Source organism: Peromyscus leucopus, chromosome 22 (genome assembly GCF_004664715.2).
Source record: "Peromyscus leucopus breed LL Stock chromosome 22, UCI_PerLeu_2.1, whole genome shotgun sequence".
Taxonomy (NCBI): Eukaryota; Metazoa; Chordata; class Mammalia; order Rodentia; family Cricetidae; genus Peromyscus; species Peromyscus leucopus.
The window spans coordinates 26690098-26713106 of NC_051081.1; the positions used below are offsets into that span (position 1 = coordinate 26690098).

Consider the following 23009-nt stretch of genomic DNA (forward strand, 5'->3'; position numbering starts at 1 on the left):
AGTTTAAAGGGAACTGCTATTACTTTATTCTGTAATACTAGTTTGATTAGAACTTTTTTTTCTGAGTGAAATCTCTAAAGATAATAAAGGAAATATCTAGTCTTCATTCAGGGATACTGATGCTTCTGCTGTATTTTTTATCATGTCATTATTTTATTCATCAAAGTCTCAGAAATGGGGCTGGAGAGATGGTTCAGTGGTTAAGAGCACCAACTGCTCTTCCAGAGGTCCTGAGTTCAATTCCCAGCAACCACATGATGGCTCACTTGTAATGAGATCTGGTGCCCTCTTCTGGCTTGCAGGGACACATGCAGGCAGAATACTGTATACATAATAAATAAATCTCAAAAAAAAAAAAAAAAGTCTCAGAAATGACATGAATATACTAATGACCATTAAAATAAACACTGATTTAAAAGTTGTTCTATTAATTATGTTGCTCTATTAATTCAAAGTTATTTGTATTGCACTATTTCATTACAAGTTTGGTGATGTTTATTTTTTATTTATCTGGAATTTTTGTTGTTTTGGTTTTATTAACACCATGGCTTGCTGTATGGCCCAGGATAGCCTCATTCTCACGGTGCTTCTCCAGCTTGAAGTCTCCTGAGTGCTGGATTACAAATACGTACCACCATGCTCAACTTGTTAAAATATATTTGAAAGATTCGGTAGCAAGAATGTAAATCACATAAAATAAAGTACTTGTGTTTTTCTTTTAACCTAATGTCTTTATCTCCTTTGGGAGTTATCTAGAAGATAGAAATTTAGCTTGATTGTTGTATCTGCTAAATGTTGTGAATAATAATAATATGCAAATACCCATTAGTTCATTGTGTGGCTTTTGCATGTTATTTAAGAAATAACTGCGGGGCAGTGGTGGCACATGCCTTTAATCTCAGCACTCGGGAGGCAGAGCCAGGTGGATCTCTGTGAGTTCAAGGCCAGCCTGGTCTACAGGGCGAGATCCAGGAAAGGCCCAAAGCTACACAGGGAAACCCTGTCTCAAAACAAAAAAAAAAAAAAAAAGGAAACACCCGTGTACTTAGGCTTCCTTGAAGGAAAGAGTGTTTAAGCAAATGATCAATGATACATTTCTGATGTTGTCATCACTTCGTGTTTTCAGAGGAATGATAATCAGAGTTTCTGGTCAGTTAGTAACTAAGCTCATCTCAAGCCCTGCTTCCAACAAAGCTAACTTTAGGTAGAATATTAGTAACATTTATATAAGCTCGGTATGAGAGTGTGTTGTTGATGTCTTTTCCTATTTAATTTTGAAATCTTGCTGTTCAACTAATATGTAAAACAATAAAAATAAGGATCTATATCAATGGATTGATTTCACTTTGACTTTGATGACAGACAGTATTGAATTTAGGAATTTTCATTTAACACACATAGTGAATTCTGGTTGTTTATAACAATGTTACATATTAGGTGATCTTAGGATGTCTCCAGATACACTGCTTTCATATGAACTTATTTATTTGAGGGAAGGAGTGTGTGTGTGCAAAATTGTGACTTTAGGTCTTTCTTGGCAGTGTGTAAATTTAACAAAACCTCTATGTATATAAATATATAGTTTAAAGATGAACTTTAATGTTCTTTGAATGTAAGATAGAGTATAATGTGAACTTATACCACAAATACTTTGTAAAACAAAATTTTCAAATCATACTTTACGTACTGAAATTGGTTCTATAAGATTTAGTCAGTGAGCATTCCACATAAACTTTTCACATCGATTGAAGGAATCCCTATTATAATTATACTCTAGCCACCCTTCCATATGTACCCTGAGACGCACGCGCGCGCACACACACACACACACACACACAAATAAATGTGTATAAAAAGAATGGCTAAGGAAAGCAGAAGAAATTTTTAAGTATTAGAAATGGGATTAGTAAAGAAAATACTGCGGTAAATCCAGGTGTCAATTCTGTGGGTGTGAGGTAGGTGAGTGTGTAAAAGTAAAGTAGCCAGCCTAAGCTGGTTATTTAAAATACAGAGACATTCTTGTTGAAAAGAAGACTTTGAAAACAGCCCACAATTGGGGAGCATACCTGAGTCTTGTAGTTTTTATTTTATATGCTTTTAGTTTACCTTCTAAATTTTTTATTCACTATTATTGCTTGCAAATTTATAAATAAATCTGCTGGTTTCATGTGTATGTGTGTTTAGGGCTCACTGCTTGGGATTGGCTCTCTCGGGCTCACCCCTGTGGCAGACTGATTCTCCCTCTCCCGGCAGTCATTATTTGTCTGGAGCTCTTCCTGTAGGGGTGGCCCTCTGAGATGGCTCCCATCCGTGTTGGCCTGTCACCCGGTAGTGTCATTTTGTGGGTCTTGCTTAGACAACTGTACTATTGAAATTCCGTGGATGCAGCCTCCCTGTCATGTATAGCAGAAACTATCTTACAACAGGCTTCCTGGTCTTCTGGCCCCGCCACGGTGTTCTGAGCCTCCAGCATAGGGTTGGTTGTGGGTGTGTCGTCTGGTGTTGGGTACTCCGTGGTCTCTGCATTTGGACCTGTTCTGTAATGGTCTCCGTCTAATGCAAAAAGAAGCTTCTTTAAGGAGGGTGAGAGTAAACTCTTTCTCTTTCTGTTGTGTATATTCATATAATCATCGCAGGATTTGAGGTGGTTTCATGGTAAGATTAGTTCTCTACTCAAGTTGATCATCCAAACACCCTGCCACTTCTCTTCAGAATCTACACCACCCTGGGATCGTAAATCTGGAGTGTATGTTTGAAACCCCAGAACGAGTCTTCGTAGTGATGGAAAAACTTCATGGAGATATGTTGGAGATGATTCTGTCCAGTGAAAAAAGTCGACTTCCAGAACGAATTACTAAATTCATGGTCACACAGGTATTTTAACTCTACCTTAAAGCCAGTAAAACTAAGAGAATTAAATGGCACCAAGTGTACGTATTGGGAGATTAAGCATTAGTAATCATAATAAAAGAGAACAATAATACTTTTAGCTACATCTTGATTAAATATAGTGGAGTTTTGAAATTATCATACAATTCAAGAAGCCATATTGGAGTTTAGTAGATTTTCTAGGCATTTTTTAAAAAGCCCTTTACCAGGGTAGACTCAGTTTTAAATTTTGTTATGTGTATGAGTGTTTTGCCTGTATGTATATATGTCTACCGTGTGTGTGTGTGTGTGTGTGTGTGTGTGTGTGTGTGTGTGTGTGTGTGTGTGTTGCCTTTGGAGGTCAGGAAGGCATCAGATCGTACGGATCTAGAGTTACAAACAGTTGGGAGCGGCCATGTGGGTGCTCTGCAGGAGCAGCTTGTCTTGGGCTGGCATGTAAAGCACTGGGTTCATCGCAGCCCTTTCACGCTTGCCTGCCGCTCTGCTCCGATTGCGCTCAGTCTCTCCTCTCACGACCTCTGTCCTAACAGATACTCGTTGCCTTGAGGAATCTCCACTTTAAGAATATCGTGCACTGTGATTTAAAGCCCGAAAACGTGCTGCTTGCATCAGCAGAGCCATTTCCTCAGGTGAGACATTCTCCAGAACCTGATTAAGAACTATTTTGAGTTGGTGACATTTACAAACCACCCTCCTAATACAAAACAGAGCACCAAGTACATACCCTTGGAGTCTGTAACTGCCAGTTTGAATCGGTAGCCACATCATTTAAAGTCAGGCTTTATTAGTGTATTGCTCTTGCCCGTTAAAACATTTTTAGACATAAATAGGTCTGAAGAAATAAAATTTGGGGCTTTTTGGGGGAGTGGGTTCTAATTATGTATAAATGGCCCACAACCACACACTTAAGATCTGTGCACTTCAAATATCTGAGTCGAAGAGTCACCAAATGCAGTTATGATGCAGAAAATATTATTCATGAGACATGTGCCGTATGACATGTACTAGAAACGGCAAGCAGCATTTGAATGTGTCTCCCCCTGTGTCCTCCAGTGTCTGTGTGTACTGTGCTCTTGTAGACATCGGATCCCTTCTCTCTCACTTGACGGTAATGCTTTTCCTAAGTCAGGTGTCAATCATGGCACTTCCTCTGGGAAGTGCTTGGCATTTCAGGATAGCTGCAGTCAGTAATAACCAGAATCTAACATCGTCTAAAATGTGTCCTGAGCTCTGCCAAGCCCATCCTACTTTCAGAACACTTCCTGAGGAGAACATGGCGATGGTTGTGGGCACCTTCCCGCGTAACCTCATTCAACTGAACCAGCTGGAGTCTCTAGTTCCATCAGTGTAGAGAGCACTTACTCCTCAGAGCCTTCCTCCTGTCCACATTGTCATCTGTGAGCCTTGTTGTCCTTACCTGCCGATAGGTAGCATCCTTGGCAACAGAATCTTAAGACAGTGGTTCTCAGCCTTCCTGATGCTGTGATCCTTTACTACAGTTCCTCATGTAGTGGTGACCCCAAATCATAACATTATTTCTGTTGCTACTTCATAACTGTAATTTTGCTACTCTTACAAATTGTAATGTAAGTATCTGTGTTTTCTGATAGTTTTAGGTGACCCCTGTGAAAGGATCCTTTGACCCCCCAAAGGGGTTACAACCCACAGGTTGAGAACCACTGTTCTAAGATTCAGTAAAATAATGCTTCAAAATACTGTAGCTTATTTTTCATGCAGCAAAACATTTATTGAGTACTTCTATATGCCCAGACACTGAGAGTCCACTGAGGATTCAAAACTGAAATAAAATTCCTACTTACAGAGGATAGAAAAGGGATTCCCTTACGAGGGATCAAAGATCAGCACCCTCCATCCATCTCATCAAAACAACCAAACTGAACCTTTGCTCTGTGAGTCTGGAAGATAGAGTACAAATTGTTTTTAAACTGTGCACTACGATAGCTCTTCCTACTACTGGAGTATCAAAGAGCTGTAGTTGTATTTGTCCGTCTCTGGGGAAATGGTATTTCCGTTTCCCTGTCTGTAACTGCTTTGTGTAGAATTAGTACCTTGGTTAAGTGCATTGAGAGTATCTAGGGACAAGTATTGATATGTCCATTTCCAGGTGAAGTTGTGTGACTTTGGGTTTGCACGCATCATTGGTGAGAAGTCCTTCCGGCGGTCAGTGGTGGGGACGCCAGCCTACTTAGCCCCCGAGGTTCTCAGGAGCAAAGGCTACAACCGTTCTCTAGACATGTGGTCAGTGGGAGTCATCGTCTACGTGAGCCTCAGCGGCACATTTCCGTTCAATGAAGATGAAGATATAAATGACCAAATCCAAAATGCTGCGTTTATGTACCCACCAAATCCATGGCGAGAAATTTCCAGTGAAGGTAAAAAAAAAAAAAAAGAATTACGTTTCAGTTTCGCAAATAGCCTAAAATCTTTGTGATCACAAGTCACCCTGCCTCTTCATTTCCCTAATCTGTTACCAGTCTTTGAGAACTCTACTTGTATTTATTATTTTAATTATTATTATTATTTACTTTTTATTTTTGAGATAGGGGCTTACTTTGTAGCTCTGGCTGGCCTAGAACTTACCATGTAGACCAGGATGGCCTTGAACTGACAGAGCTCTGTGCACCACTATGCAAGGCCAAGTACTCTACTTTTAAGCTGTTTTCTTTGTCTCTGTTTTTCTCATAGTTTTTAGGCACAGCAGTCACCCCGGCTCCAGCAGCCTCATCCAGAAACGACTATAATATCTTTTACCTGTGCTGCTCACTAGCCTGCCCCTGGCTCCTCGGGGGCTGCGGCCCGAGCCATCTGTGGGGAAGTTATTTCATCCTCTGGCTTCCCTTTAACGACACTGCCGCTATCGGTTTCTGATATGGCCCTTGGAGCGCCTTTGAGCCTCACCCCTACTTCTTACACAAAACTGATGTATACTCTCTTCTAAACTCTTCCGAATCTCGCTTAGGTCTTTCCTCCTGCCAACAAGGTCTCCCCCTCACCACTGCAGTTCTTCAGAGACCTCCTGACTTGTGGGTCATCCTGCCCTCCCCTCCTCCAAGCTATGTAAGGTCTACATAGGCTAACAGTTGGGCATTTTTTCTTTTCTTTTCTTTTTTTTTTTTAAGATTTATTTATTTATAATGTATACAGCATGTATGACTGCAGGCCAGAAGAGGGCATCAGATCTCATTGCAGATGGTTGTGAGTCACCAAGTGGGTGCTGGGAATAGAACTCAGGACCTCTGGAAGAGCAGTCAGTGCTCCTAACCTCTGAGCCATCTCTCCAGCCCCCTGGGCATTTTTTCTTAAGTATATGTTTTGGTAATTAGTTATTCCAGTCCTCAGTACAGATTGATTAGACATTTTTAGCTCTTGTGCTTTATACCTAGAATGAGCTTTTGTTATCTGCGGTTCATGTTTTCCGTCCTTCCGATCTTTTACCAGGAAGCTTCATGCTATAGTGTTCATGACTAGTGAAAGCTTTTTAATTTGTAATGCCTGCTTCTGAACATGTCAAGAATCAGCCAGGACTGTTGGCGGATGCCAGTAATTCCAGTATTGTGGAGGTTTCAGAGCCTTATACAAGACCTTTTCTTGGGGAAGGGGCAGGGAGAAAGACAGGGAAGGGGAATGAGGTTGGTCCTCTTTAGTTTACTGATGGAGTATGCCATCCTTAGGAAACAGTCCCCTCGTAGTGCTAAGGAATATCCCCACCCAAGTTTAGCCAGCTATTGAATGAATAGGGTCTTTCTTACCTTTCCAAACGTACTGGGCCGGATGACAGTTTGATAAATACCCCACTGACGTGGAAGGAGTGTTGTGAACAACAGAAAAGACAGCAGCCTGCCAGGTTCACTTTGTAACAAAAAAGCTGAAGTCCACTGGGAGATTTTGGTCTTCAAAGCTGTCATAGAGCTCTAAAGGCAGTCTGGCCACAGACCTCTCCTGTCATTCACTTGGCCGCAGCCTAGATTCAGACTCAGCACTTCCTGAAATTAATGCAGACAGTGAACCCAGTTGACAAGATAGACAAGGGGTGGGGGGAATTTGAAACACGGAAGTTAATGAAGTACTTGGGGAAAACCTTTGCAAGTTGGGAGTAGGCTTTCTTTCTCAATATTCCAAACGTGTCATTATATAGTCTGTGGTCAGTGTGTAGTTTTATGGTTGCCTTGATTTTGTAGTGGTTCAATTTCTCCAAATAACTGAGTAAAATGTGCTAAGTTTTCACCAAGAATACAAAGTCACCCCTAACCTGATTGCTAAAACCTGAACTTCTGTTATTGTTGCCTCTTCCTTCTCAATGTAGCTGTAGAAGAGTGACGTATGCCACTTTTCAGACCGGTCAGGGAAGAGAGAGCATTGTGGTATCATTGGAAGAATGGTCATCTGGAATCAGAATCTGTTTTGTTCATCCTCAAATAACAGTAATGAATACTTAGCACCTGTGTGCCAAACACAGTCTAAGACTTATATTAAACTGATTTCCTCTTCTCAACAGTTCCATTGTACAGATGAGGAAATCAAGGTACAGCATAGTTTAGAAATAGACCATGTCACTAGTACCTATCAGCCTTACCCATCTGGCTTCAGTGTATTCTTGTAACCTATACTCTGTTCTGCAGCCTTAACCTAAGAAGTTGGTGTTCATACTTACTGCAGGAAGCATTTATGGGTCACTTCCCTGTGTTAAATTTTGTATAATAGAGAAGCAAAAGTTTCTCCATGCCCTCCTGCAGGCAGAATCACAGCTTTGTATCTGTGTATACAAACTCATGTATCTAATTTTGCCTTTTCATCTAGCAATTGATTTGATAAACAACTTGCTTCAAGTGAAGATGAGAAAACGCTTCAGTGTTGACAAATCTCTTAGTCATCCTTGGCTACAGGTAAAGGAAAAAAGGGTTCTGCATCTTAGCCTCCTGTGCGTTTGTCTTCACTAATGAAACCACTCAAAGAGCAGCAGGTTCAGCACACTGCTTGGGATAATCTAGGCCCTCTTTAGTCCTTACCTGTGCCATGGCTCGGGCCTCTGGAAGTTGTGCAGCCTGTCATTGAAGTCAGTTAAACATCCATGAACTGAAACACTGAGCCTTTTCTAAGGACTTGGCGCATTCATATCTTTTTTCTTTCCTTTTTCTTTTTTTAAAGGTTAACATGGCATACTATTCAATATATTTTATTTTAAACATCTACTAAAAGGTTTATGTTTGGCTTGATTCCTCCATGAGTTATTTCAGAGATTTGTCTCAAGACAAAAATCCACACTTGAGAGTGAGCAGAGAAGCTGTGCAACGATTTTATAGGAAACAGGAGCGTAGACTTAGCATTAAACAAGCACACCTCTGGGCTCACCGTTTAGTAAGTTAGCCTGTTGATAGATTCAAGCACTTTCCCCTGTTTTGAACAGTAAGTTGTATGCCTCAAGCAGTATAGAACAAATGTCTTCGTGATTACTATTAGCTAATTCAAAAACCTTAAGAGAATTTTCCAGAAACTAGTTCCTTTCCTTTATAGAGACATTAGATTTTAAGATTTATCTTTAACATTGCTAATGTGAAATACACTTGGAACTGAGGAGTTGTCAGTTGTGGCTCTAAGGTTGTAAACAAAACGGGTCTGTCAGTATTTTGTCGTAATCATTTTCTTTTCCTAGGATTACCAGACTTGGCTTGACCTCAGAGAATTTGAAACTCGCATTGGAGAACGTTACATTACCCACGAAAGTGATGACGCTCGCTGGGAAATCCACGCGTACACACACAACCTCGAATACCCAAAGCATTTCATTATGGCCCCCAATCCAGATGATATGGAAGAAGATCCTTAGTGATCAGCGAGCGGACTTCAGTACGGAAGGGTTTCATTTCATGACCAGATACTCTGCTGCCTAACTGTTGCTCTCTGCAGGCTGTCATGGTGAGGAGGCAGAGTCATGAGGGACTAGAACAGCTTGGTGGCACCAATACTGTAGCTCATAACAAGTAGGTACATGAAGGGAAACTGAGTAATAAAATCACATAAGAAAATCAGAATGAAACTTGTTAGAAATTTTTGTAGCCTAAGCAATAACTGGTTCTGTAATTTTTCTTAATCCTCACATTAGGACAATGTGAATTAGCACTTAATTTATCTCTCCTTTGCTGTCGTTACATCATTTGTTTTAAAAGCCTATGACTGTCTAGTTCTTGTTTATAAGGTTGATTACTCAACAGGTTTGTGTTAGGCAGTGACTCTGAGGCTAACAATATATGGTTTTCTGTAAGGACTTCTAATATCTGTCTACTGCTGGGGGCATTGATCCTTCCTGGAGCCCTATAAATGGATCCTGGTGGGGGCTGTATCTTTAAACCTGGTCTGTATGACATAAAAGTTGTCACCTTTTCTCTGTTGCAGTAGCCACTGGGATAATTGGACAGTTGGTGTGACAAGTGTGGGTAGAGCTGGTCACCACTCAGCTCTGCCGCTCAACACACATATATGTTCTCAGGTGACACCGTCGTGATGGAGGTTGTATGCCAGCAGTCAGTGGGCACAGCTCTGCAGCTGATCCTCACATGGAGTTGAATAGAGACAAAACTAAATACAGACTCAAAGGAGAGCTGGTACAGGGTCAGTAAATGTCGCTATACAGCAAGCAGTATCTTTTCCCTCTCCCTTAGCCTTTGGGTGGGGCCTCCAAATATCTAGAAGTTTTAAATTGGCGTTTTATTTTGAGCAGTTTGGGGAGGTGGTTTGAAGTCAGACATCACTGGGGTGGAACCATAGTACCAGTACAGCAGATGAAGGAAGAGTAAGAATTTCTTACACTTCAGCTCCCACAGCCAGCTTTTTATAATGGTTCTTAATATAGGTTCAGTATCCCTAACCTGTACACCAGAAAGGTTTCAGCTTTCCAGACACTGAAAGATCTGCACCCTCCACTGGTTGAGCATCCCTAATTATAAATCTGAAATCCTCCAAAATCTAGAAACTTTGGGGTTCTGAGGCACTTTGAGATTTTCACATTAGTGATGTTCCAATCTGTGCTTTGCCCAAAGAAAAGGGTCCAGGACCATCCTCTTGCAGGAAATACAGTAGCGTTTGTCTCTTCATCCTCACTGGTCACCAAGAATAGGGTTTTTGTTGTTGTTCCTTTTCTGTGCTGAGAGCAAAGATTTGGAGTCAGAGAACCTGGGTGTGAGTCTTAGCTTCTTGGTTTTTAGATCTGCTGGGCTGGGCAGGAGACAGTTTGTCTAAGCATTTAGTTTCCCAGTCTGTAAATGGAGAACATAAATTGCTGCCTCTGCCTTCCTCGGTGTGGCCATGAAGATGGGCATGTGTGAAGGTCTCTGACAGTCTGGAACTCGGTGTTGTCAGTTACACTGAGTCTGAGGTGGCGAAGGAGAGCGGTCTTGTGTGTGAGTAGGACCAAGACTGAGAGTGCCTTTGCGGATGAGAAAGCAGCCTCGGAATCTACCGAAAATTAAAAACATCCTTGAAGAAACAGAGACATTACAGGCTGCCTGTGTTGTAAGTCTTTATGCTTTAAACTGTCCTCACAGTAGCCAAGCCACATGACTACATACATGTAAGGAAGTTGAGGCACAAGGTTGGCTGCTAAAAGTTCATAGAGTTTGAATATGGATTTGAACCAGGCCTATGTCCCCAGTCCCTTTTACCTGTCCCAGCCATTGATGATGTACTGTACATCTGTAAGTATCTCCAGGAGACTTTGCACATATCTCGGTAATTGTTCTTATCCAGCAGTTGTGAAGAGTAATTTTAAGAAACTATGAATGGATTGTCCCTGTGATAGGTGGTGATTTCACTCCATTTCCGGAAGGTCTGCTTGACCAACATGTACACGATGGGACAGTCTCGTGTCACTCTGCATCCCACTGTGGCTTTACTGTGTGAGGTGGAAGCTTCCTGGAGTGACTGTTGGGTTGCTGTCCTGCTATAATCAGGCTTTACAAGCCGTGAGATTAATTGCACTCTGTTTTTGTTGAAGGCCTGTGCTGTCTAAAGAGAGAGACTGTCAGATAGTGTGGCATTGAGTAACTACTCCACTGTGTAACCTGCATAACCTTTGTCTTTGTCTTAAAGCCAAGTTGTGTTTGCATAAAAAGTTAACTGTTTCTTAGAAACATGTGATAATTTTCAAAGTAGTGTATAATGACACTGTTTAGTACATTTTATATTTTTTGTTACATCCCACTTTTTGTAAATATTCTTAAAACTTGATAATAAAATGTATTTCTATATCACTATACTTTCCTATGTGAAAACCTTAGCTAGTCTCTAGTACAAGTTTCCCAAGAGAGTTTTATTGGCTTGCAATATTTTCCCTGGGCCCGGGTAATAGGACAGTTTTGTAAATAGGGCCAACGCTGCATGAACACTGATTGTGTTTAACTACCTCCCCTTCAAAGAAAACCTCTCAAAAAGTCATTTCAATTGCATACTGCATTTGAGAGAATTATCTAGAGGGTTCATTTATTGGAATGCAGGTGTGAAGAATAATGATAATTCAACTTTTTTTCAGTGACTACTCCAGATATTGAACTATTGCAACTACCAGAAGACTTGGAAAAATTAAATGTCTAATATAGAAAATAAATTTCTAGAATTTTATGAGATAGAAGAAGTAGAGATAGAATGAGATAGAAGGCACTACCAGACTCTTCCCTCGTAATTCTAAAAGCTAAAAACAATTGTGTATTTGGGAGGAGCCAACTGTGGGTATTTTCATCTTACAAATGTTTTAGTCTAGTCCTTGAAAACAAAAAACAAAACTGGCTGTAGGAATGGAATTACATGGAACAGAGCAGTTAGGAATAATGGCCTAAGGCTGCACAGCACCTAAACACTAGGACATCGGGCTGGGGAGAGGGCTTGGAAGGTGAGCGCCTGCTGCACAAACAGAGGGCCTCAGATTGGATCCCGGCACACACACACATACACAGCCAGGCACCACAGCGTGCCCGGAACGCCTCAGATTGGATCCCGGCACACACACACACAGCCAGGCACCACAGCGTGCCCGGAACCCCAGCAGGACATTGCCAGGGAAGGGCAGAGATGAGAAAGCTTTGGCCAAATTAAAGAGTGATGAGTTCAGAGAAAGAGATGCTGTCTGCCTCAGAAACTAAGGTGGGGAGCCACAGAAGAAAAGACACCGTCTGCCAACCTCCACATGTACATACATGCAATGCCCAAAATGTGAGTACGGGGTAGGTGCTGTAGCCAAAATGTGCATATCCCACACACACGAATTAAATGAAGCCCCAGTCATTTTTTCCTTTATAGACTTAAGATACAGAGTGTTCTCAGTTGAGCTGCGGGAATAAAAACAAGTGACACACCACCCTGCCAGTGAATCTCCAGTCCAGTTCAACCATGAGGTCAGAACGGCCAACACTGCTTCCTCTGGCCTCAGAGGGTTGTGTTGCTGGTAAATACTTCCCAAGACAACCTATTTACAATAGTAATATAAAAGTTCCATGGACCCAGCTGGTGACAGTGTATTACAGAACTGAAATTTGTCTTGATCTGAGAATACAGCAGAATGAACTCGGCTTAGGAAATTATCCCTGGCTGGTCTGTATTGTTCTCAACTCTCATTTCAGTACAAGTCAGATTGCTGCAGAGGTTTTGTTTTGTTTTATTTTAACTATGGTTTTTATTACTTCTTCACAATTTTAGAATGAATCTTTACTTAAATCCACAGAAGCATGTGTAAACCTTCTGATCCCTGCTTCCAGATTGGGGAATTCACTGCTGATTCCCTGCCAGCTGTTCAGTCCTTCATCTGTTCTCAGCCTGTGCACACCGAGAACAGAAAACTAAAAGTCATACTAGCATATTCATTTAACTGTCTCCTTCAGCAAAACCAGGATCATAACTGTAGAAACTCACGTCTGACTTCTTCTATTTACTAAACCTTAGAGATTCTTCTATCAGAATATACGGCTTTTCCCTTTTTTAAAAATAATATCCAGAGCTGATGACTCAGATCCCTGGAAATAGCCATTTACCGTATTTGCAGTTTCCAACAAACCAACCAGTGCTCATGTGTTTTTAAAAAGTAAATAGAGGCCGGGTGATGGTGGCGCACGCCTTTAATCCCAGCACTTGGGAGGCAGAGGCAGGCAGATCTCTGAGTTCAAGGCCAGCCTGAGCTACAGAGTGAGTTCCAGGAAAGGCACAAAGCTACACAGAGAAACCCTGTCTCGGGGAAAAAAAAAAAAAAAAAAGTAAATAGAAATACAACAACTAGCTTGACTAAAGGAAACTTGATATCACAATAAACTACCTCACTAGGTTAAAAACAATTATACCAGGAGTTAGTTACATATAGCCATGAACATCCAACTATTTTGATTGTATTTTATATAAAAGGCTATGTTTATTGACTGCAAAGAGACAGTTTGAACACTGTCATTACCTTCAATATACAAAATGAGTTTCTTTTATTTTGATTTTTAAAGCACACTGAAGAATAAACAGTCCAAGCTGAAATATCACTGCCAAACAAGGTCATCAAACCCAGCTACAGATGATGCAGGGGTCTTTGACTGACAGGCATTCCTTTCTTGACCTGCACCATGAAGTCTCTGATGAGGCAGCAAGGCAAAGAAGTTGAATCTCTCTCCCATCTTCTGAGGGTTCATTAACATGTCATACCCCTGAAGTAACTGCCGCTTCGTGGATGGCTCGTCTGCTTTATCTAAAAGAACCTGAAGGGGGAAAGGTCTTTAAGAAAAGTCACTGGGCCAGGTGGTGGTGGCGCATGCCTTTAATCCCAGCACTTGGGAGGCAGAGCCAGCCGGATCTCTGTGAGTTCGAGGCCAGCCTGGGCTACCAAGTGAGCTCCAGGAAAGGCGCAAAGCTACACAGAGAAACCCTGTCTCGAAAAACCAAAAAAAAAAAAAAAAAGAAAAAGAAAAGTCACTGGAAGAAAGAAATCCCCGCGGCATCACTAACAGTGACTTCAGTGACCCAGTACAGCAGTGCCCCAAAGGTGATCACAGGGTTATAACTAGGTTGCTATGGCCCAAACGTATATATCTGCATCTTCAGCAGATACCCTGGGTGATTTGCCCCGTAAGAACATTTAAGTATCCTCGGAAGAGGAGTTATAAAATTCATACCCATGAACATGGTTTTCTTGGGAGCCTCAACCTCATATAGAAACTTAACAAGCTGTGCCACATCCCAGCTCTTACCCCTGCAAAGACTGCACCAGGGCCTGCTACTACAACAGCATTAAGTCAGCAGAGGTTCTTTAAATAATTCTTTAAATGAAGATATTTAATGGTAGTGAGATAAACCATTACCTTCAGCCGGACATCAATGCCCATGTTTTTTAAAAACGTTCGCTGCTCTACTGGACCCAGAGATGCTACTTTTCCTTGTACCATTCTGCGCAGGTAACTGAAGTCCACATCAGCTGTCAGATCTGCTGTTCCAGGAGCAGTTAAGACATCATGAAGCTGGTGTCCACAAAACCCCTTGAATATGAAGAAGAGTTTTGTCTATCTTAGTTAATATTATCGAGATTAAAGAAAGGATATGATACAAATATATTGTTTACATTGTCAATGTTAAAAAGAAAAGTATGGCCTAGATCTGTAATTTAAACTCTAGGTAATTACATCCTTTCTCCAAACAAGGTGATACATGAAAAACTCAATAGAAAATACAAAGTTGGAATCCTGAAGATGTTACCTTTAACTTAAAGCTATTTAACATTCCCATTAATACTGTGGCAAGTTCCAGTAACCAGAACCTAGGTAGTAGTTTACAATACTTAACTGTCAATCACAGTGTCAAAACCCTGAGAATATGGGAGTGTGCTCCATCCAGGCCTGTTCTACTATAATCCTGGAAGGAGGCTAGAGAGTATCATTTTTAATATGTTCTCCCAGCTAAGAATTCTTAACAATAATGAAGTCAGAAATGAAGAACCACTGATCTAGAAAATGAGTAATAGCCTTTAGTTAAATATATTTCTATTAAAGAATATTCAACATATTTCAACATACTGTCATATTTAAAGAACATTTAGAAAGAATGTTTGGAAAGGGTGAAGGATGATACCTGAGAAGAAAAAGATGTTAAAAGAGTTTGATCGCAATGACTAGGTTAAATGTGCAAAGTAACTTTTGCTTTCTTTTCTTTTCTTTTTTTTTTTTTATGAAGGCAGAGCTGAAACATTAACATGAAGAAAATCTTTCCCAAAATGTGTGTTATTCCAGTTTCCTAGGCTCTATGCATATTTAGGCTTTTCACTTAAGGAAGAATGGCTGTAAGATTCAGAATTATGAGTAATGATATCAGCATCATTCACATTAATTCTAAAATGAATACAACAAAGTTAGACACCATAAAAACCAAGCTAGGACAGCTCCTCGGTGAACTTCAGATCTAGCAATGAAGTTCTGATAAAGCACGCCCCTGTGTGATACATACTCTGAAGGTGTCTGTCTTTGTCCCATCGTGACCGTAATCAGCAATCAGAGCAGCACCTCCGCTTGATGCAATGCGTTGAGAAAGTTCCTGTATAATAATCCCAGCGTCGGGACACACTTCCACATGGTCCCTTCTTTCATCGTGCTGGTGAGGGAATCAGGACACCACTTGAAAGAACTGCTTCCTTAAGAGTCTTTCACATTTCTACAAGTTGAACATTTCTTAGTTATAATGAATTTGATGTGAATATGGTCTAGACAGTGTCTCAGATGGCGTCCCTCGCATTGTACAGAACATGGTTCTTTCATGCTGGACAATTTAAGTTTGTAGAGACTTCAATATTTTATATTTTTTAAAAGGCATAAGTACTCTGAACCTCCCTTACGGTCAAGCACAGTATCGTTTTATTATAAAAGCACTTTCCTATATTAATATGTGAAAACATAGTTCACTGGGTTGTATGCATAAGAAAATGCCACCTAACATTAACAGGGACTCAAAAGATATGGTCAAAAGTACCACTTAGAAGAATCCGATTAAATCAGATTCAGCCCTGTGTTGCCCTCTGTGAAGGCAGAAAGCATAGCCAGCGGTGTCCTGCATCTACAAGCATCAGCTTGTGACCTAGTGATGATCTGTGAAATTTTATCATCTTCACCATGGAAACCCACCATCGTTTACTCCCTCCTGATACCCTGAAAACAGTAATGACCCACGGTGATGTCTCTGCCTATGATGGGGCAGGCACAAGAGATGTCGAGTCACAGACTTAGTGTTGGGTTAGACCTCCTACTGCTCAATGGGAAATGAGATTTTTGTCTGTTCTGATAAGACATACTCTGGGTCTATAGTGCGGATTCAGTAAAATAACAAACGTTCAGCCCTGATGATATTAGAGAAACCAGTGTAGCTACGAAAATCACAAAGCCAGCCTCTTCAGACATCTGCCAGCAAGCCTCAGGTAACCCCGCTGATACCCATACCACCTCAGACTGATCTTCACGACAGGTGGCATCCCATGGCCCCATTCAAATGAAAGGGAGTCCCAACCCTCTCTGGAGAATGCTAGTCAAGTCAAGAACTGAATAGTCAAACTACTCTCAGGGACAGGGTGACTTCAGGGAGGAGGTGGCACTTTGGTAGCTTATAAATAGTTTGTCATTCAGGCAGAATTACATAGAATATGAAAAACTGCTCACAAGTATTTAGTCTGATGTTACAACTTAGAGTTTGTGAAAAAAACAAATGAGTAGGTATGTTTTTAAAACTTTAGGCAATTCTTAAGAGCTGGAAAGTAAAAACATTTTTCTGGGGTAGAGAAGAGGGAATAAAAAGGTACTGTGAAGCTCAGATATTCCTGAGAAGAATGTGCTGTTTGGGGACCTTTAAAGAGCCCTGGGGAAAAAGGAATGGCTAAGCAGTTAAGAGCACTGGATGGTCTTCCAGAGGACCTCGGTTTGATTCCCAGCACCCACATGGCAGCTAACAACCATCTATAGTTCCCATTCGGTGGAAACCAACACCCTCATACAGATATGCAGGAGAAACACCATATAGAAAATAAATGTATTTAAAAAGTTGTGCACAGTCCAAAGATAGAAAGCTCTGGGAACTTTCTGGGAATTCTCTAGAGAGGGTTGGACTCCTTTCATTTGAATGGGGCCATGGGATGCCACCTGTCGTGAAGATCAGTCTGAGGTGGTATGGGTATCAGCAGCATTCCTTAGGGACAACAGAAAGCAGCAGTTAATCCGTCCACAGTGTGGGATCTAAGGTGGGTCTGGGTTCACATGTGACCGAATCGCTGTGCTCTTGCCCAGGGATGACAGTAAAATGTTCCCAGTGAGAACACACAGAGCAAACCATGATGCTCAGTGAGTCAGCTGTTACTATACCACCCTGCCTTCAGATAGGGAATCTTCTCTATAGAGTGATCACATGGCATCATTTATTATCAGAGGCACCTGGCTGAGTAAATGACTTCAGCCCACCCTCCTGATTCTAGGTCTGGACTGCCACTGTGACAGGTAGGACAAAGCATTCACATGCCACCAGCACTCCCACTGAGAAAAAGCTAAGGAAACAGGCTAGAGCACTCCGCAGCGACCAAAGGAAAACTCAGATCCATACTTGTATGAAGGCTTCTGCTGGCGTCGCACAAGGCGCCAAGACGAACCTCAGTTTATCAGAAACTTGGGGGTCGATATCAACAAGCACTTCTCTCCATCCTTGTGGTGTTTTCTAGACAGAACACATTAAAAAAAAAAACCAAGTATTTGCAAGCTCTTAAAGCGAGATGTCCTAAAGAAGCCGTGACAAACAGAGCTGTAGAAGAAAGCAAGCCGGGCTGCACAGGAAGGCAAACAGTGTGAGCGAGTGAGCGAGTGATCTGTGACAAAGGACTACATTGCGTGCGGCTTACTCTTAGCCTTAGATGTTGCCATAGGTGGAGCTGAAAGACTGGCCCAAATACATCCTCAGGACACAGCCATCCACCACTGTATGCTCTCTTGTGTCTTCATCCCAAAACTAAGAAGTCATAGTCATTTTCCCAGGAGAATAAAGATTCTGGATCGTATTTCATCTTTGGTTCTCAATCATTCATATTTATGACAATCCCACATAATACTAACGTGAGCAAGCAGTGGGTGAGCACTATCAGTTCACTAGTTCACAGCTCTGGTTAATCAGAAACGTGACTTTCCCATCAATACCTGAAATTTATGCACGGGAAGAACATCAAAAAACTCGTGTGCAAGATAAAAGCTGTATCCTATTTTAAAATAAAAGAAAAAGTTAGTGATTCAGCAGTTCAAAACAATTCTATCGAACAGTAGCCATAAAAAAAGAAAGTACCCAATTCTTCAGCTCCGGAACCTGGGATGCTCCCATTCTATCCTTTCTATGGCAGTGGTTCTCACCCTTTCTAATACTGCAACCCTTTAATACAGTTCCTCATGTTGTGGTGACCTCCAGCCATAACATTGTTTTCTTTGCTCCTTCATAACTGTCATTTTGCTACTGTTATAAATCATGATGTAAATATCTTGATATGCAGGATTTCTGATATATGACCCCTGTGAAATGGTTGTTCAACCCTTAAGGGGTCTCGACCCACATGTTGAGAACCACAGCGCTATGGACAGCTTACTGTGAACCGCATTCAAAGGAACAATTACTCCTCAGTTTCCACATAATGCCATGAGAACGGAAATGCCCCGTGACCAGCTAACTCTTCATCACTCCATTCCTAAAAACAATGCGACTCAAATGTGTTAGCTGGAGAGGAATGTGAACTTCATGTGAGAAAGCTAAGGCCAGAAACGGCTTTGGGTGCCTTGCTGGAGATCTCACCTCCACACTGTCAAGGACTCTAGACTAGCACAGGGCGTTCCACCCCGACACCTTGCTTGCTTTGGGGCAAGTGAAGGTTTTTCAAGAGACTGATGACCAAACCCGTCTACTACCTCTTTCTTCAGCCCATGCCGCTTCGGGCCACTTCATCAGTACTACCCTAGCTGAAGGGAAACACCGCAGAGTTCAGAGATTGACAGTTTGGGGTTTTGTTTGGTTTGCTTTCTGTAAGAGGAAATGAAGTACACTGCTCCGTAATGTTCAGCAATCTTCTATTATAATGTTCTTGGCTAGAAATGGAAAAGTCAGCTATTCCCTTCCAGGGAGGGACTTGAAAGCAATAACTAACTGTTAAACTGCAGTAGTAGGTCGGTCAGCTGTCACGGCTGTGAGGAGTTCTGAGCAATGTTCTGCCGTGAGTCAATGTAAAGCTATACCTTTAGGAACATCCTTCAGATCTCGGTACCAGGAGACGGGGATCCCAGACTTAGTGACACCTTTCATGTACACCAGGGATTCGGCATCTCTCTCCACAGGGAGCTTCTCCTCAGTCAGTGCCTGTGCTTGAATCTCACTTAATTTCTGGCTCACCTCTACTAGGTGTATTGAAATGTCACAGGTTTTTAGCACGGACCCAAGCTGACTGAACACCTACAACAACAAAAGAACACTGTGTTACTGTTACTGTCCTATCGCTGTGGCAATAGCCAAGACAACTCAGAAAAGGAAGTGTCAACTCGGGGCTTGATTACGGAGGATAAGTCCATGACTGTGGTGCGGATCACAGCAGCAGGCAGGCAGACATGATGCTGGAGCGGTGGCTTACATCTTATCCACGAGTTGGAGGCAGAGAGTGAGACTGGACCTGGTGTGGGCTTTGGAAACTCAAATCCACCTCGAAGTGGCACACTTGCTCTAACAAGGCCACCTCTGAATCTTCCAAAACAGTTCTACCAACTAGTGACCAAGCATTCAAATACATGAGCCTCTGGGGGCCAAACGCACCACACCCCGGCTAACACAATGTGACAAATAGACAGGTTTCTGACTCCTCACCACAACCATTTAATCATATCACAAGTGCATTCACTTTTAGAGATTTAACCCTGACCCCAGTCATTCTCCAGTAACATAGAAGAACCATACCTATTAGAGTTAGTAAACATCATTTATACACAAAATAAACTGTACAACATGACTTCCTAATAATAATTCACTATTAAAAATGAAAAGATTGGGCAACCACACAATGTTTCAGATTGAATTTTTTTTAAATGTCCCAAGGAAATAAAATGTCTGGGACATGATGAAACTGTGTCCTCAGAAACAAATTAAATGGCACCAGTGACTTGACTGACCCAGGGATTAAAACACATTTTCAATTTTCCCTTCGCTACAAAACCGTCTTTTACTGTTGTGAACGCAGAGGGGGAAAAATACACACATCTTACCCATCTTTTAGCAACTCAATGGCAAAAGCATAAATGACATCACCCAAGCATTTTATATTTTCAGCCTGTACATCACCCCTCCATTTTTTAAGCTTACAGACAATAATAAGTAATGAACCATTACATTACTCTGACATTTTATTTAAGCTGACAAATACAAGATTTAGAAAGGAGGACTGCAGGGCTGGAGAGATGGCTCAGAGGTTAAGAGGTTAAGACTGCTCTTCCTGAGGTCCTGAATTCAATTCCCAGCAACCACATGGTGGCTCACAACCATCCGTAAAGAGATCTGGTGCCCTCTTCTGGCATGCAGGCATACATGCAGGCAAAACATTGTATACATAATAAATAAATCTAAAAAAAAAGGAGGACTGCAAACCTAGAAGAGATCAGTGACATTTCCAAACTCAGTCAAAAACAGAACGATTAACCTACATGACTTAGAGACAATCTTTATTACCTACCCTCAAGATATCTCCAGTGAGGGTCCCCCGACCTGGACCCAGTTCCACCAGCTGGAAAGCTGGATTTTTTCCAGAGGTCATCCATTCACTGACAAACCATATCCCTAGTAACTATGACGAGAAAAAAACATGAAAGCATTATAGACTAAAACTCTACGTGAATACATACTATATACCAAAAAGCAAAACATTTACAAAAAAATTCTATATGTGTTATTAGGCAGGCATAGATATATACAGACAGACAGACACTCACACACACACACACACACACACACACACACACACACACACACACACACACAAAACACTATGGCAGACTCGCATAGCTTATGCTCTCAGGTATTTATGGCATTCATTCCTTTTACAGTCTACATATTACCTCCCCAAAGATTTGACTTATTTCGGGTGAAGTAATGAAGTCTCCTTTTTCCCCTAGCATATCATGATGCACGTAATATCCCTGAGTAAAAAGAGGAAATGGAAAAGATTAAATTTCAAATAAGGCTTTCAAAGCGACTCCTCCAAGATGTTATGTAACACACACAGTGACATAACTATTTACCAAGGAAGTTCTCTCTTCTGAAATAACCAAGAGAAAGACAGAGTCTTTACCCAAATTTTACATGGTAATAGGCATTTCGCAAACCTCACAGAAAAACACTTACTCCTCAAGTAGAAGGGCTGGAACCATGCAATGTTCATCTCTACATCCCTGCCCTCTGCCCACACCCACAGTCCAACATAGGAGGACTCTAATCACCCCAGCCTCCTCTCCCAAGTTAGTCTTGCCTGTTGGTGATACTGTTTTTGTTTGGTTTTTTGTTTTGTTTTGTTTTGTTTTGTTTCAAGACAGGTTTTCTCTGTGTAGCTTTGGTGCCTTTCCTGGAACTCACTCTGTAGCCCAGGCTGGCCTGGAACTCACAGAGATCTGCCTGCCTCTGCCTCCTGAGTGCTGGGATTAAAGGCGTGTGCCACCACCTCCTAGAATTACTGTTTCTTAACCATGTGCAACTTACATAAATATGTTCTGTATGAAAAATCCGTCTGCATGCGTGAGACAAATCTATCCAATTACATGCCAGTGGCTTACTTATGTACTTTTTATATGATAAATGTATCTCAATAAAAAGATGGGTTTTCTTTTGTTTCATCAGCCTTGCTTGTCTACTTCCATGCCCATGCGAAGTCTCCCTTTCTTCCCTTTTTAGGTTCTCTCCCTGGCATCCTTATCAGTTCAATCTACTCAAATGCCATCTTCACTGACCTCTCTCACCTAAGACTTCCAACCCAAAACTCCACCCAGTGCTTTTTTTTTAAATGTATCTATCATTACTTTGATTAGAAGGTTTAATCATTTGGGGAGAAGACCATGTATTACTATCTTCATATCCCAAGTTTGACCATAACGCTTAACTTTAACAAGAAAGACTCAATGTCTCAATCAAAGCTTCTTACAGCCAGGCAGGTGGAGATCACCAAGATTCCCAGCACTCAGGAGAGAAAACAGAAAGACCCTGCAAGTTCAAGGCCAACCTCCTATACACAGAGTTGCCTTCCAGCAGGGAAATGCACAACCCAGTTAGAAAACAATCTTCCCTTTAACTCACGAAATTCCAACTACAGTCGGCCACACCTAAACACCACAGAAATTTGCCCTGACCTCTTTATTGGCACTGCCCTTGAATCAACGCGGCCTGATAACTGACAGGTTAAACTACATCCCAAGGACTTCGGAGAGCCGCTCATCGTCTGCGGGCACCGGGACCTTCGGGCTCCTCTGTGTGCACACCCTTCGTGGCTCGCGCTCCCCTGTGTTTACCTTGGCTGGGTTGGTCAAAACCTCCTTCATGTACTCGGCCACGGTGATGGGACCTGTGGACTTTATTTTATACATAAGATGCCGCAGCATCGGCGTCACCCGGTTGCTTTCCGCCGGCTCATTCCCGGAGCTGAAGCACTTCCCTCTCCAAAGACAGGGAATGCCTGAAAAGCACGGGGAAGCACCCGCCTTAGAAATCTCCGTTTCCTTGACACGCGCAAGCCTGCCAGAGCTTGCAAGGAAAGCACAGCCTTGCTTGCTCCTCACTTAACTTCGCCCCAGGGTCAGAGAACCCGATGCACGGAGCCCACGACTGCCACACGGCCAAGCCTCTCCGGGGGACCGGCTTCCAACTCCAGCCCCCAGGAAACAACCGAGGAATCAAGCGGTCTCCATGGAAACAGGGTTCTGCGGCGGCGGCGGCGGCGAGGACTCTTACCCGCACGGGCCACTCCACGTCTCACTAAAGCATTCATTCCCAACCACGTCGGGGCCAGGCTCCGCCCTGGGGGGGGCGGAGAGAAAGGGTATTTCCGGACACGCCCCCTGAACGGAAGT

The 23009-nt window shown here is 42.1% G+C and overlaps 2 protein-coding genes across 2 annotated transcripts in view; one reads left to right on the plus strand and one right to left on the minus strand.

Moving 5' to 3' along the window:
- The window catches only part of LOC114683572 (serine/threonine-protein kinase D3-like), a 71755-nt gene extending 60597 nt beyond the window's left edge, over positions 1–11158 (plus strand). The window contains 5 exon segments of the mRNA XM_028857892.2: positions 2713–2874; positions 3420–3518; positions 5015–5282; positions 7708–7793; positions 8561–11158. Coding sequence (XP_028713725.1) covers positions 2713–2874; positions 3420–3518; positions 5015–5282; positions 7708–7793; positions 8561–8734 — 789 coding nt within the window. The 3' untranslated portion in view covers positions 8735–11158.
- Positions 11159–13255: 2097 nt separating this feature from the next.
- Ndufaf7 (NADH:ubiquinone oxidoreductase complex assembly factor 7) lies at positions 13256–22996 on the minus strand. Its single transcript, XM_028857901.2, has 10 exons — positions 22891–22996; positions 22452–22615; positions 21012–21092; positions 20630–20740; positions 19152–19365; positions 18075–18133; positions 17491–17601; positions 15361–15504; positions 14226–14399; positions 13256–13625 (listed from the first exon to the last, which is right to left on the minus strand). Exons 1-10 carry the CDS (start codon positions 22925–22927, stop codon positions 13410–13412), a joined length of 1311 nt encoding a protein of 436 aa, XP_028713734.1. The 5' UTR covers positions 22928–22996; the 3' UTR covers positions 13256–13409.
- Between the last annotated feature and the right edge of the window lie 13 nt (positions 22997–23009).